At 33.8% G+C, this 17159-nt stretch overlaps 2 protein-coding genes and 1 long non-coding RNA gene across 4 annotated transcripts; all 3 read right to left on the bottom strand.

The window, feature by feature from the left end:
• Nucleotides 1-1942: 1942 nt before the first annotated feature.
• LOC135652738 (vacuolar iron transporter homolog 2-like) lies at nt 1943-2545 on the bottom strand. Its single transcript, XM_065173937.1, has one exon. It carries the CDS (start codon nt 2543-2545, stop codon nt 1943-1945), a length of 603 nt encoding a protein of 200 aa, XP_065030009.1.
• A 6060-nt stretch (nt 2546-8605) lies between these two features.
• Nucleotides 8606-9490, bottom strand: LOC135652438 (vacuolar iron transporter homolog 2-like). Its single transcript, XM_065173366.1, has one exon. It carries the CDS (start codon nt 9410-9412, stop codon nt 8714-8716), a length of 699 nt encoding a protein of 232 aa, XP_065029438.1. The 5' UTR covers nt 9413-9490; the 3' UTR covers nt 8606-8713.
• Nucleotides 9491-11233: 1743 nt separating this feature from the next.
• Nucleotides 11234-16998, bottom strand: LOC135652786 (uncharacterized). 2 transcript variants are annotated; one of them, XR_010502197.1, is made up of 3 exons: nt 13572-16998; nt 11639-11785; nt 11234-11556 (listed from the first exon to the last, which is right to left on the bottom strand). It is a non-coding gene; the product is annotated as an uncharacterized LOC135652786 (long non-coding RNA). The 2 variants fall into 2 exon arrangements; XR_010502198.1 differs by having other exon boundaries at nt 11234-11551.
• Nucleotides 16999-17159: the final 161 nt, after the last annotated feature.

Genomic DNA, 17159 nt, shown 5'->3' with positions numbered 1-17159 from the left:
ATTCATCTATTTACCTTAATCTAAATCATTATCTTTTATTACATCTAATCATAACTATTTAAATTAATTTTATCATACTCTTTTAATTCAAAATAATTATAAATTTATGTTTTTTTAGAAAAATAAAATTATTCTTTTACCAAAGCTTTTATAAAGATGTCGACAAGCTGATTTTTAGTACTATAATAATCTGTTTGATTTTTTCTTTATCAACTAGTTCATAAATAAAGTGATATCAAATTTCCATGTAGTTAGTGTGTCCCTAAGAAGACGGAATTATTTATCATTGTAATAGTAAACTTATTTTTCTTGGATATTTATTAAAATTTTATCAAAGCTAAATTGTTTGACATGTCATGTTTGTAGTCACAGTATACTCTGTCTTAAAGCTTGAGAGAACAACATATTCTTATTTTTTTATTATCCAAAAAATATTTTTATTTTCTATCATCTACACAATCAGTCCAATCACTATCAATATAAGAATATAACTTAAAATCTTTTACCTGTTAATAATATATATCATAATTGAGAGTTCTCTTGATATATCTAAGAATTTTTTTAGCTGCCGTAAAGTGATGCTTGCTAGGATTATGCATGAATCTGGATAATAAATTAATAACAAACATAATATCCGGTCTTGAATGTATGAGATAAATTAACCCTCAAATTAATTTTTTTATATTATTTCTCATATGATTTTTCAACTTCATAAAATGGTCTCTTAGAAAAGGAAAAGGAAAACTCTAATCGATCTTCACAAAAGTTCATCACTCAATGCCATTAGATATCTTACATGCTCATGGACATAATCGAGCTCCACAAGCATCCTCAGTGTTTCTCTCAGATGTTCTCCTCTCTGCTTCACATGAACCATCTCCTCCTTCACCTTCATCCATTCTTTTCTCACCTTGACAAGGTTCCTCTCCAGCACCCTCTGCTCTTCCATCATGTTCTTCCTCTCTACTCTCATTTGGTTGGAGGACCTCCCCGTCTCCTTTTGACGAACTGCCCCGTATGCTTCAAACTATGCTCCTTCACGTTGAACATGCATGCTCTTATGACTCATCTAGCTATATCACAAAAGCTTCGACTGAGACAAACCTTACCATTGAATACATGAAACCAAAGTGTCTGATTACTTACCTCGGAATACATGAAACCAATGTGAAAGATTTTATTGAAATATTGGTTAATGTATTGATGCACAAGTGATATGACACATATTCGAATCAATTTATAAATGTCATATATTTCATTTGATATAATAAATTTTTAAAAGAAAAATTCTCATCATAAGATCAAACTAAATTTTAATAATAAGGATATATATATATATATATATGAAAAAAAATTATTTTCTTTCTCTAATCATAAACAGAAGGTATAATCATGAATATCATGGCGCAAAAGTTGATTTGCTGGAAAAAAATTGGAATCTAGATGTGACTTTGATGCATCAGATTGATAAGACCCTAAAGTCTTATCGTCACTCTGATACCAATTGATAAGACCCTAAGATCTTATCGTGGAAGAAAGGGGAGAAAATGGAGAAAAATGGGGATGATAATGATCGCTTCGAGGGGATCGGCCTCCTTGATTGCTTCGAGGGGATTGGCCCTCCTTGATCACTTCGAGGGGATCGACCCTCCTTGATCGCTTCGAGGGGATCGACCTCCTATGGTTTGTCAAAAGACAGAATAGTATTTTTCGTAGATGACATGAAGTGCAAATGGATAACATCATAAAAGGGATTTTAGATACACATTCATCGTATTAATTGATTGGGTACTATGACCCATATATTACTTCCATTAAAGAAGGTTTTACTTGAATTTAGGATGCCAAAAAAATCCTGTCATACAATTATGGATTTAGAGCAAACATTAATAGCATATATAGAAAAAGAATCATGTCTTTTACTCCTTGTTTTCTTGCCACCCTAAGCTGAGGAGACGTGCATGCCAAATACAAGCCCAGAGACTCTCAGCACACCATAAGTGACCAACATGGCCAACCAGCCTCCGATCAACAGCCTGAGGACAGAATTGGGCACATTAGCACCACCCAACACAGCTCCTGCCGCACCAAATCCAGCCAAGCCCAGGCTGCTCACCGCACACACCACCCCAACTCTGACCTCCCCTGACCTGATGAACGCTCCTGCCAACAGAGGCAGCACCGCCCCCAGCGAGAACGCCAGCGCCGAGGCAGCCGCCGCCATCAGTGGGTTTGGCAGGCTCCCCTCCTCCTCCTCCTCCTTGACGCCCTCCTTCTCGCTCCCGCAGTCTCGGCGTCGCCTCTCCCGCTCCGCCACCTCGATGTCGTACTGCGCGTAGACGGAGACGAACTCGCCGATGGCCATGCTGCAGGCGCCCGCTACGAGGCCGGCCAGGCCGGACACCAGCATGGCCTTGGCGCTTTGGCCCACCGCGCCCACTCCCACCATCAAGGAGGCGACGGAAACGAGGCCGTCGTTGGCGCCGAGCACCACGGCCCGGAGCCACTGCGCTCGTGCCATGTAATCCACCGGATCGGCTTGCATCGATTCTAGCTCATGAGGTCGGGGCGGGATGGCGATCTGGACGCACCCATCTTGCTTTAGATCTTTGGTAAGATCCCGCGACTGGTTTTCATGAACGTGACAGCTGAGACGGGACGACATTAGTAGTGTCTGGGAAGGGACAGTGGAGATTGGAGGCGTGTGTTGGCCACGTTAGGAAGAGAACAGTGGAGATTGGAATGGATTGCGGGAGTGTGTTGGCCACGTTAGGAAGAGAACAGTGGAGATTTGAATGAGACTGGAGGAGTGTGTTGGCCATGTTAGGAAGAGAACAGTGTCGATTTGAATGAGATTGGGGGAGTGTGTTGGCCATGTTAGGAAGAGACTAGTGGAAATTGGAATGGGATTGGGGGAGTGTGTTTGGCTATGTTAGGATTGTAATGATAATAAGAGGGGAGACGAATTAGTGTTATAGTAATTTTATATAATTTTAAGATTAGATCGATAAATTTATATCGAAAATATGTTTAATGAAAAGTGTGAGTAATGGTAGTGAGTGAAATAAATCAATAAGTAATAATAAAATAAAAATAAAAGAAGAGATGCAAATTGGTTTATAGTGGTTCCGTCTTTCTGATCTATGTCTACTCTCAATTCCTCTTCCCTCGAGGTCATCGGCTTTTATTATTAATATTCTTTCCAAAGAACAAAGATCAACTATTCTTATTATAGCTTTTTTCCTTTTATCAAATATTAGAGAAAATATTCACACTCTTTTTTTTTTTTTTTAAGATCTATCATCTCTTACAACTTAGTATTACTTCTAAACTCAAGAGATAGGAAGAGACTCAAACACTTTTTAAAGAGAGAGTTTATAACATTTTTGTGCTCAAGAATTCATGCTTCATCAAGCAAGCATGAGTAAGATATTTATAGACCCAAAAAGGCTTCAAGAATAAAATCAAAAATTTAAATCCCAAAATTTTAGGGTACTGACAATTCCACCGCCAGCAATGGGCGGTACTACTATCGTAACGAGCCACGAATCAAGGCTCTAGTAGTACTATCGTCGGCCTAGGTGATACTACTATCAAAACCATTGAAAAAGCATAAATAGTGCTTTTCGATTGACTCAAGCGATACTACTGCTTAGGCCTAGCGATATCACTGCCCAAGCCCACTTTAGGTCATCGATTTGACCTTCTAACATATCTAATTCAACCATGGTTCTAGTCCAATGGGTTCCTTATTAAGTTGGTATGGTTTCGACCTAATACCAACTCAATTTGACCAAAAAAGATCTAATCCAATGTTGTACGCCATTCTGGCATGTCGTCCGATCTTTTGATACTTCGTCCAATCTTCGACATGTCAACTAATCCTCTGATTCAACATCCAATTTCTGACAGAATACTTTTCCCGGCATAATGTTTGATTCTCTTGCTTCGATAATTTACCTTTTTGATGGTTCGAGTTTGTGATCAAAGTATTTCCTATGTCACTTATCTCAAAATATATTAGTCCATAAATATATCAATCGAAGTATTTTCTTCTAGCATGATGCTTGAACTTATAGCACGAAGTTCAATCTTCGACACATCAACTAATCCTCCAACTCAACGTCCAATTTTTGACATAATACTTTTTCCGGCACAATGTTTGATTCTCTTACTTCGATAATTTACCTTTTTGATGGTTCGAGTCTGTGATCAAAGTATTTCCTATGTCACTTATCTCAAAATATATTAGTCCATAAACTTTATCGATTGATTTCATCATTAAAATTCGAGATTCAACAATCTCCCTTTTTTTATGATGACAGCTAATTGATTATGGAGTTTTAACCAAGCTCTATCTGTTTATATGTCATTTTGAAAGATTATGATAAACTTAAATTCAAATGATTATATGTCATTTTAAATGCATATACTGCATTAAAGAAATTTAATCTTATTGATATTATGAATTAATCATTCAAATCCAAAAATAAATGTTCAATCAAATTTTAAATTTCATAATCATAATCATTTCAAGTTAAATTTTAACAATTATCAATATGTAATATCAATCAAAATATAACTATAAGTTAACAATTACATAATAAAAGAATATTGTAAAACATCATGATTCTTCTTTTCATGCATGGGTCATCACTTCTCTTCCCTTGGTCCCCCTTTTATCAGCAAAAAGAAAAGAGTGGTATCATGATATTATAGTCATATTTCTCCTCCTTTATATCAATATTCTAATTATGTAAAAATAAAATTACTTTGATATTATAACATGAAGGATCTTAATATTTAATATAAGTTTAAGTTATGGACTTCGAGAGATCAATTGACGATGGGTCATAACAAGACACCCCTATCTATATATCATTTTAAAAATGTGATGAACTTGAATTCAAAATAAAACTTTTTTAATGTTATTGTTGAGTTCAATAGACAAATTCAATCTATATGCCTAAATATTCAATCAAGTTTTAAATTTTAAAAAATAATTAATAAAATTTAGACATAAGTTGCATCATAAGTCTCCTTGTTCAATACATAAGTATCATTGTTTAACACATAAGTTATTCAGATCGGTTTCACGATAAATTTAATAATCCTTGGTTGATAATAATAGAATCCAATAGTTTTTATTTTTTAGAAAAAGCTCTATTTTATTAGAATTTTCATATGTTGAATTTATTTTTTCAGATTAGTCTAATTATTTTTTCTCATTTTAAGATTATATTGAAATATCCAGATTGGTTAATGCATTACTGCACGAGTGATATATCTCATAGAATCAACATGTAAACTTACATGTACTTTATTTGATATAATAAATTTTTAATAAAAAAAATTCTCATTATAAGATCAAACTAAATAACTAAATTTAATAATAATATTTTTTTAAATGAACACTTTTTAAGACTAAAAGTTATATTTGGAATCTTAAAATTAATCTAGCTAAATTGAATGGTTTTCGTTTGATATATAAAAAAAAGGCACTTACCTTTTTTTTTAAGGTCGACCTCACAATAAGTTTCGACAATAATGGTTTTCATTTGAAAAAAAAAAGCTCTATTTTATTAAAATTTTCACATGTTAATTTTTTTTTATGTGATTAGTCTAATTATTTATTCTCATTCCAAGATCTTATTGAAATATCTGGATTAGTTAATGCATCGATGAACAAGAGATATCTTTCATATTCCAATCAACGTGTAAACATCATGTAATTTATTTGATATAATAAATTTTTAAAGGAAAAATTCTCATTATAAGATCAAACTAAATTTTAATAATAATGATATATATATATATATATATATATATATATATATATATATATATATATATATATATATATATATATATATATATATATATATATGAAAGCAAACAAATATTTTCTTTTCTAATCATAAACTGAAGGTATAATCATGAATATCATGGAGCAAATTTGATTTGCTTCTTTAAAGGAAAAAAATTGAAATCTTGATGTGACTTCGATGCATCAGATTCCGACCGAAATGATAGATGGCATAAAATACAAATGGATGATAAGAACACTTACAAGATATTCTCAAATGTATACACTCTCTATATACCTCTTTAAAAACAAGATGATTGACAAGAACACTTACAAGACAAGATATTCCCAAATGTATACACTCTCTATATACCTCTTTAAAAACAGGAGGATTGAAAAAAATGCTTACCAGATATTCCCAAGTGCATACACTCTTTATATACCTTACTTCATAAACTATGATCCTATTTATAGAACTAACTACCTTGCTCCTCGTGTCACCCATGATTGAGGTAGTTATTGAAACTACCTTTAAGATCATGAGATAGTTATTGAAACTATCATATCACTAGGAGATCATGGTAACTACGTAGATAAGTATGAATACGTAGATAAGTATGAATCAAATCTTAAAATAACATTACGGATTTAGAGCAAAACAATCACAAACATCTACATAGAAAAGAACCATGTCTTTTCCTTCTTATTTTCTCATTATAAGATCAAACTAAAATTTAATAATAATGATATATATATATATATCATTATATATATGAAAGCAAAAAAATATTTTCTTTTCTAATCATAAACTGAAGGTATAATCATGAATATCATGGAGCAAATTTGATTTGCTTCTTTAAAGGAAAAAAATTGAAATCTTGATGTGACTTCGATGCATCAGATTCCGACCGAAATGGTAGATGGCATAAAATACAAATGGATGATAAGAACACTTACAAGATATTCTCAAATGTATACACTCTCTATATACCTCTTTAAAAACGGGATGATTGACAAGAACACTTACCAGACAAGATATTCCCAAATGTATATACTCTCTATATACCTCTTTAAAAAGAGGAGGATTGAAAAGAACACTTACGAGATATTCCTAAGTGCACACACTCTTTATATACCTTACTTCATAAACTATAATCCTATTTATAGGACTAACTACCTTACTCCTCGTGTCACCCATGAGGTAGTGTCACCCATGATTGAGGTAGTTATTGAAACTACCTTTAAGATCATGAGATAGTTATTGAAACTATCCTATCACTAGGAGATCATGGTATAATCAAATCTTAAAATAGCATTATGGATTTAGAGCAAAACAATCACAAACATGAGATAGTTATTGAAACAATCTCATGATATAGTAGTTATTGAAACTACCTTGTAACTATTAGATCATGAGATACTTATTGAAACTATCCTATAACTAGGAGATCATGGTAACTACGTAGATAAGTATGAATCAAATCTTAAAATAACATTATGGATTTAGAGCAAAACAATCACAAACATCCATAGCCTACATAGAAAAGAACCATGTCTTTTCCTCTTTGTTTTCTCATTATAAGATCAAACTAAATTTTAATAATAATGATATATATATATATATATATGAAAACAAAAAAATATTTTCTTTTCTAATCATAAACTGAAGGTATAATCATGAACATCATGGAGCAAATTTGATTTGCTTATTTAAAGAAAAAAAATGAAATCTTGATGTGACTTTGATGCATCAAATTCCGATCGAAATGGTAGATGGCATAAAGTACTATAAATGGATGACAAGAACACTTACAAGATATTCCCAAATGCATACACTCTCTATATACATCTTTAAAAACAGGAGAATTAACAAGAACACTTACAAGATATTCCCAAATGCATACACTCTCTATATACCTTACTTGATAAACTATGATCCTATTTAAACTACAGATAGTTATTGAAACTATCCTATCATTAGGAGATCATGGTAGAATCAAATCTTAAAATAGCATTATGGATTTAGAGCAAAACAATCACAAACATGAGATAGTTATTGAAACAATTTCATGATATAGTAGTTATTGAAACTACCTTGTAACTACTAGATCATGAGATAGTTATTGAAACTATCTTACGTAGATAAGTATGAATCAAATCTTAAAATAACATTATGGATTTAGAGCAAAACAATCACAAACATCCATAGCCTACAAAGAAAAAAACCATGTCTTTTCCTCCTTGTTTTCTCATTATAAGATCATACTAAATTTTAATAATAATGATATATAAATATATATATATATATGAAAGCAAAAAAATATTTTCTCTTCTAATCATAAACTGAAGGTATAATCATGAACATCATGGAGCAAATTTGATTTGCTTATTTAAAGAAAAAAAATGAAATCTTGATGTGACTTTGATGCATCAAATTCCGATCGAAATGGTAGATGGCATAAAGTACTATAAATGGATGACAAGAACACTTACAAGATATTCCCAAATGCATACACTCTCTATATACATTTTTAAAAACAGGAGAATTAACAAGAACACTTACAAGATATTCCCAAATACATACACTCTCTATATACCATGCATACACTCTCTATATACCTTGATAAACTATGATCCTATGATCCTATTTATAGGACTAACTACCTTGCTCCTCGTGTCACCCATGATTGAGGTAGTTATTAAAACTACCTTGTAACTACTAGATCATGAGATAGTTATTGAAACTATCTTATAACCAGGAGATCAAATCTTAAAATTCTTAAAATAACTACGTAGATATGAATCAAATCTTAAAATAACATTATGGATTTAGAGCAAAACAATCACAAACATCCATAGCCTACATAGAAAAGAACCATGTCTTTTCCTCCTTGTTTTCTCGCCACCCTAAGCTGAGGAGACATGCATGCCAAATATAATCCCAAAGACTCTCAGCACACCATAAGTGACCAACATAGCCAACCAGCCTCCGAACAACAGCCTGAGTACAGAATTGGGCACATTAGCACCACCCAACACAGCTCCTGCTGCACCAAATCCAGCCAAGCCCAGGCTGCTCACCGCACACACCGCCCCAACTCTGACCCCCCATGACCTGATGAACCCTCCTGCCAACAGAGGCAGCACTGCCCCCAGTGAGAACGCCAGCGCCGAGGCCACCGCCGCCAGCAGTGGGTTTGGCAGGCTCCCCTCCTCCTCGCTCCCGCAGTCTTGGCGTCGCCTCTCCCGCTCCGCCACCTCGATGTCGTACTGCGCGTAGACGGAGACGAACTCGCCGATGGCCATGCTGCAGGCGCCCGCTACGAGGCCGGCCAGGCCGGACACCAGCATGGCCTTGGCGCTTTGGCCCACCGCGCCCACCCCCACCATCAAGGAGGCGACGGAGACGAGGCCGTCGTTGGCGCCGAGCACCACGGCGCGGAGCCACTGCGCTCGTGCCATGTAATCCACCGGATCTGCTTGCATCGATTCTGGCTCATGAGGTCGGGGCGGGATGGCGATCTGGACGCACCCATCTTGCTTTAGATCTTGCGTAAGATCCGGCGATTGGTTCTCATGAACGTGAGAGCTGAGACGAGACGACATTAGTGGTGTCTGGGAAGGGCCTGAAGCCGAGAAATGGTGGGAGAAGAGCAGAAGAGAACAGTGGAGATTGGAATGGGATTGGGGGAGTGTGTTGGCCACACGCCCCTCTTGCCTCAATTTATAAAGGAGAGAGAGAGAGAGAGAGAGAGAGAGAGAGAGAGAGAGAGAGAAAGGGAATCGCCGAAAACATTCGTTAGTTTTGAGAAAAAGGATGGTAATGTAGATGGCATTCGAAGATTTCATATCATATCATATATATCATATCGCCGAAAACATTCGTTAGCATTTTGATTAGTTATCATATCATATATATTATTTTTATTTTCATCTAATAATAATATATCTAATATCAAGGTTTAGGTTTTGTGGATCAAATTTGTTTAATATTAGTTTTTTAATATTTAAAAATAATAATTTTAAAAAATATTACAAGGATCCATCATATTTTGATATAAATAAAAAATAAAAAATAAAAAAAAAACATATATTTTTTTTTTCTATTTTAGATATTTTTTATTTTTTTGGGTCATTCAACAACTAAACAATTTATCTATTTTCTAACATTTTTTTATTTCCATTAAAATATGATATGATATATATATATATATATATATATATATATATATATATATTTATACAATTTTTTTTTTTACATTTATGCTTCTAAATGGGTGAAAACTTATGGTAAAAATTTAATCCATAAAATCTAAGCCCTAATATTAGATATACTATTTTTGAGGTGAAATAAAAAATAGTGTATCTGAGATATGGACTGGTTAAAATACTATTAATTTTTTATTAAACCTTTAAATGACACTCTAATGAATATTTATGGTTTTTTCATTTTATAAAATTTTACTATTAATATTTTTCTACATTATTCACCATGTCAACGCATAACTTTATTCTATTTTTTTTTAATTCTGATCAAAATATGAAGGATCCATATAATATTTTTTGATATTTGAGCTTCTAAATAGGTGAGAAACCTATAGTAAAAATTTGATCCACAAAATCGAAGCCTTGGTATAAGATACATTCTTTTTAGTGTGAAATTAAAAAATAGCATATTTGATACAAGGACTAGTCAAAAAAATATGAAATTTCAATGAAACCCATGAGTGGGCACCCTGATAGACATTTATTATGTTTTTCTTATTTTTATTTTTGACATTTTTCTCAGTTATTTACTATTTGAATAGTATGTTTTTTTTTATAATTTCTCTAATTTTTTATTTTCATCAAAATATGATAGATCCTTATGATTGACATTTGGCTTCTAAATAGGTGAGAAGCCTATAGTAAAATTTTGATCCATAAAACCCAAGCCCTAGTATCAAATACATTGTTTTTGAGTGAAATTAAAACAAGTGTATTTGATAAAAATACTGTGAAATTTTAATGAAACCTTTGAATGACATCATCATGATGGACATTTATGATACATTTATATTTTAAATAATATTTTGATTTTTTTGGGTTATTTACTGTATGAACAATCTATCTTTTTTATTATTTTCTCTATTAAAAGGTGGAGAGAGAAGATACAACTTTTAAGGAAAACAGATAAAAAATTAGTTATAGGGCTATTTTTATCATTTTTAAAAAAATTAGGACTTTTCCATAATTTTTAAAAGTTGGGATACTTTATGAAAATTTCTTAAAATTATGAGTTGAGAATTTGCTCAACATAATTCCTTTTGACTCATTAGCTCTAAGTCTGTTCCAAATCTTATCTAATCACTTAAAAGGGCAGAATTGTAGGATGCAAGTAGTTGGATAAACAATATCTGATATCTCATAGGTAAAAAGAAAATCTAATATTTAAATACAGTCAACAACAAGATCAAATTTACAATGACTCGAATAATTTTAAGAATCTATATGAAACTTCTAGATGTCATTATTCTAGTTTTTCTTTTGCTTTCGCATGCTGTACACCCATTAATAGGCACGAACTACGAATAACTCGTACTTCTGAGGATTAAAGAGGTGACAACCGAGCACTAGAGAAATGGCGCGTGCATTGCGTGTGGAAGCCACGCGAAGGGGTGACTTTTTGGTACTAGAAAATGACAGATACGGTGAAGTGGGCGCCGCAATTTGCAGATATCTCATTCTTTTTGTATTGCAATGGATCTGTTCTGAGGCATCGTTGTTTAATATATCAGAAGAGAGAGAGAGAGAGAGAGAGAGAGAGAGAGAGAGAGATTCTTAGCTTCATACGTGAAGATAACTCCCCAAATTTCTTCCTTGAGGTTGCGACATCCATGAATCACATTCCAACATCTCACATCAAACCTTAAGATGCCTCATCATGACGGAAGGCCTTTATTCCCATCCAACTTAGCCAAAGAAAGTTCCTTTCTTGGTCTGCAAGGTAAGGATGCAAGAAGAAGGTGTGAGCCAACTTCAATGGCCATTCCTCAAAGCTGTATCAGGAGCTATTCAATTGCTAAAAGGTTAGCAGGTGAAGGATTAACATATTGCATTGCTACAAGAATCTTAAGAGAAGAAAGAACAGTCATAGGCATGGGGCAGCACTCCACAAAGAGACATACTACAACTTAATTTTGTGTAATGTCACATTGTACTACTTTCTTGTTTTTCACATATTTATCTTTAGAAAACACAAATTGACTTTTTTGAAGGATGTGTCAGTTCTGTCTTCCCTGTGAAGTTCTACACTCCAAGGATCTGAGTGAACTAAAATGAACCATGATCTGATTGATGACCATGGGATTTTGAAGTGTTTTTGCTGTTCTCCCTCTTAACATCCTAAGCTTTGCTTTCAGCTTTCTGCTGTCAAGCTTAGCCTCATTCTCGGTTCCACCAACGAGTTTGTGTGACCACAGGTTTATGGCTACTTCCAAGAAATCATTAACAATATGAGGTGGTGAGGTAATACAATTCTTGCAGCATATTTATCCACCAATGCAAGAGCTCTAAGAACAGAAAATATATATTCATTATGTCAAGCATTCATGAGCAATCTGTAAGTTCAAATCTAGAGAGCTAAAGAACACTTGCATAACTTGATATCAATAAATTCATCTTCCATGGGCACTAGTTTGGACAAATTTGAATTCCTTCTGTATTAATGATCCATGTAAAATGTGAGGATCTCTTCAATCTGATCATTGCAGATAAGTATAATTATAAGAATTGAAAGGTTAAAAAACAGCAAAAACCTACACTGATCTTACTACAAAAGCAATGAGTCAATAGCATACAGTAAGATTAGGCTACACAAAAGATGAACAGTATATCTACAAATTGCTTTATGATGGTGAGATCAAGTACAACATGAATGCTAGGGTCCTCGGCTTCAACCCGGGATAGTCCCATGTTAAATTCAGCAGCAGCCAAATCAAGAATGTACTAATGGAAGGTGAACACAATCATAAAGTATCATGACATGAAAAATTTTCAGATAAAACATATGCCTGTCTATGTGCAGATACCTAAGGTGATTCACAAAACTTAGCCTCACAATGATGCAGCCCTAATATCTAAACTAAATGAAATATAAATGAAAACTACTATTTATTTCTAGAATATTTCAATCTAATGTGGAAACATTGCCTCACATCATTAGATGCTGCAGTCACACAGCCCAAGGATGCAATTGCCCATGGAGCATGGGCGTACCAACATAAACAAAACATCTTACATGTTTGCCGATAATGTTACAAGCTCTCACAACTTATATAAAATAAGTAGCGTTCCTGAGCTTGCAACAAAATATGAATCAAGAAAATTCAGCAATTCTGAGTAACAACACTCGATCAACAAGATAGCACCTGTAGCTTATATGCTCTCTAGTTGTTTTTTTCTTTTAAGGAATGCACGAACTAAGAATAAATAAAGAAGTAAAAGGACATTTTGAAGAGCAAACATGCAGTGTCCTGAAATCCTATAAGGTAGACATGAAGGGAAAAGCAATGTACTACTACAACATAATCTTCTACAAGCTAGATTATCATTTCTCAGCTTTCAGTAATGTATCAACGAGAATGTCGACAACAGTGCATGCAACCCATCAATTAGTCAAAACTTAAAACATCCATTGATAACTTCCAATTTTGTCATACTTTATGTTATTCTGTATTTAGAGCTTTTTCTCAATACTTATGTAAGATTTCTTGCATTGTATTACCAAGTTGGGTCACAAGGAAGAGACCATGAATGTGCAGTAAATTCAGGTATTGCTTGAATGCTGCATTAATCTGCATAGAACAGTGAAAGTGCTAGATTCAAACTCATTTAACAAATATGATCTTAAGAGATAGCATAGTACAGTGATTCATGAAAGTATCTACTTGTATCTTCCATGAAGACATCTCAACATAAAGGTGATACCTGCCTTCAGCTTTCTGCTAACCAGCTGGATATGCTTCAAGGAATTTATCAAGGACATCCAAGGCTAGCAACCAGTTGGTACAAGACTAATAAGGATCTAATGAAATAACTATGGATTACAAAATAGTTAAAATAAGGACCTAATAAGCAAAAGTAAGATCTAAACCTTCCAAATAAATGTAAGCACATTCTGTCAGTAGTCGATTAATAATAATATACAGAATTAGCAACAAGTTTAATATGTGTGTGACATAAATTACCAATCCATTCCAGTACAGACAAGTTCCATACAACAAAAAAAAGGGAAGGGTGTTTAAGTAGTTACTATCATGATTAATGATAGTAAATCCAATGAATAATCACCACACAACATTCATACAACGGGGTGCAAATTAATTGTAACCTTTAGATCAATCACATAAAAGAGATTAAAAGGACAATAGCACTTGAATTATGCACAAGAACTTATTCAATTCTATAGGTCAATATCTCCAACTATGTTATCAGAAGAAAGCCTGAAAAGGACTGTTAATTTGGAGAATGTGATTATTAAAGGTGCTGTGAACTTCAGAAGATTGCCACATTCATAATCCATTCAAAGCGCAAGCTCTCGCATAACGTAAAATAGCTTTTGATAGCATATTCCTACTGGTGCAGGTGTTCTCAGCAACATATTTTCTACTATCTTCAGACAATTTATTGTCCATGAAGTATGAACCATATTAGAAAAAAAAAGTATGTTCGGACAAAAGAAAATGGAACTATAAAGTCAATGTTGTCTGTGAACTTGATTTATGCAAAAATGGGCAATAGATGAAAACACAAAGGAATAGAACATGCCCAGAAATAAGAAGTGTGGCTGTTTCAACTAGTTTTGATCTTGTAACAGTTTGACCTTCCAGACGATGCACCATACCCCTTTGAAAGTGCTGGATGAAAATGATCAAGAGGCTTTTACAAGATAAGGGGAGAACAGACAATGGATGGGAGGACAAAGTGGAAAGGGCTTTCAACCTTACCAGCAGGTTGATCTATGAAGCTTTTCTAACTTGTGAACCTGCTTATGTTCTGCTGCATCTTCAGTTTGTCAGAACTTCCATATCCACCACTTCAAATTGCTGGAAAACAGCCTGTAGAAGCAACCACTGGAATTTGTATGTACTATCTGTTATTGTGATATGGTAGTTTCTGCAAGCAGATATTTGTGGTGAACATGGAAAAAGGTAACTTATAATAAGGATTCAAATTTCGAATCATACCACCCATACGTTACCAAATCATACCACCTGCTACTGGGCGATACACTTGATTTAGGCCTGTATCGAACGATACGGGGCTGTATCGGGTGGTAACGGTTGATTTCAATCATTACTACCTAGTACAATTAATAATGGTCAAAATTTCGACCATTACCGACAAAAGTTAGTAACGGTCGAAATCGACTGTTACTGACATGTATCAATGTTTCAATAGTCAATTTGATCATTGGAGCCCTTTCTCATAAGTTTTTAAATACATCATCCCCCATATTTTACTTCATTTCACTCTCACACTCTCTTAAACTATCTCAAATTCATTTTCTCTCATATTCTCTTTCTTATTCTCACATTTGCACTCTCCTAAACTCTACAAAGTAATGATTTATGAATTGAATTGAGGATAATTTGGGAGGATGAAGAGGAAGAACTTTTTAATCAAGTGTATGTATTCTTTTTCTTTAATTAGATATTAATTAAGATATTTAATATTATTATTAATATATTTAATATTAATTTATTCAAAATTAGACACTTGTCAAATATTTAATATTAAATATTGAAAGATATTTATGATGATAAAATATGTTTAATTATATTTTATTAAAGTTATTTAATGTTATGATTAATGATTTTAATGATGATTTAATCAAAATTTGATCGATTTTGGGTTAATTCAGTGTCTTTAATATCTATTATTTAACTGAAAGAGAAGTAACTAATTAATGAGTAAATATAACATGTTTATAGTATTGAAATTAATATATATCTATTATAACATGTGATTAAAGTTGCGGTGTGCCAAGCTAAACCTATACTAAATGTATATTTATTTCTAACTTAAAAATCATTTCCTAACTTTTTTTATTTTTCAGATATTTTTCGGAGGACTTTATGTCTAAATTAGGCGTACCGTACCGTACCGAGCTTTTGTACATAATGAAATTTCAAACCTCGACTCATATTCTTAGTTTAGTTCCTCCAAAATAAGAAAAATCTGAAAATTAATTCCAATTTGGGTAAATTTGTGATATTACATAAAAATATCAAGCTAAGAACCAAATGATAATACGCATTAAGAGGAATAATTATTAATATTGTAGATCATTAAATTTTGTTCCTTTAGTGGTTGCCAAGAAACTGGAGATCAGAAAGCAGAACCACTTCAAATTTTCAAGATATTTATCTTAACAATAAATCTATAACAAAGAGCTGGCGGTGGGAACACGGTTTTGGTCTTGGAAGAATGAGTGTCAAAAACCAAAAGATCTTTGGTTGCACAAAAAGATAACACCACAAAACTAAACTAAACGAACTCTGTCATGGAAGGAGCCGCTTATTCTCTGAACTACACTCACAGAGTACCAAAGTATCAATCCAAAAATTGTGTACAAGCCAACATGGCCCCTGCCACCAACAGGTTAACGTGCTTTGTGATTTATGCAACCAGCTTGTGGATCCTCGGAATCAATGTTGAGGACCAAACCATCATTTGGACACACCACACACCCAGGGTTTTAAGAAATACGGCCATAGATTTCAACAATCTATAGAAGAGTAAATCAACCGAGAATACGAAAGCCTTTTGATATCAAATAACTCAATCATTGCCCTGCATACCCTGAATCCTGTTCGAATCGGAACAAGATCGACATAAATCGAAGCAACAACTACTAGTAATAATGACGGGAGGGCGACGCGAAGAGCCAAACGCCGCCCTGTTACCTGCCGTGGAAGTTGGTTGGTTGTTTTGAGCCGCCGCCGGCCAATGCTGGCACCGATCAGTTTTGGGGTCGAGGTGGGAGCACGGCCAAGATCGAAGGTGGATGCTACATCGCTCGCCTTGACCAACCAATCGATCGCGCAGCGGAGGATGGAGGCCGGTGGATCGCGATGGTTGACGATTGTCGACCCTTTTCTCCCTCTCCCTCTCCCTCTCCCTCTCCCTCTCCGTCTCCTGTAGACGTTCGAGTCCAACTAACGAGTTCGGAAAGAATAATAGGTATATATATTGTTATTTTTTATTTAAAATCATACAAATATTATTATGTTGTGTCTGTTAACATTTAGTATTTTTATTTTTATTTGGGAAATATTTTCATAAATTAGATATATATTAATAAAATGAA

The sequence above is a fragment of the Musa acuminata genome, chromosome BXJ3-11 (assembly GCF_036884655.1).
Source record: "Musa acuminata AAA Group cultivar baxijiao chromosome BXJ3-11, Cavendish_Baxijiao_AAA, whole genome shotgun sequence".
Classification (NCBI taxonomy): Eukaryota; Viridiplantae; Streptophyta; class Magnoliopsida; order Zingiberales; family Musaceae; genus Musa; species Musa acuminata.
The sequence above is the reverse complement of the archived record's forward strand: the minus strand, read 5'-3'. Positions and strand labels throughout refer to the sequence as shown.

Coding starts and splice junctions, on each gene's coding strand:
- LOC135652438 (XM_065173366.1), bottom strand. CDS start 9,412: ATGTCGTCTCGTCTCAGCTCTCACGTTCATGAGAACCAATCGCCGGAT.
- LOC135652738 (XM_065173937.1), bottom strand. CDS start 2,545: ATGCAAGCCGATCCGGTGGATTACATGGCACGAGCGCAGTGGCTCCGG.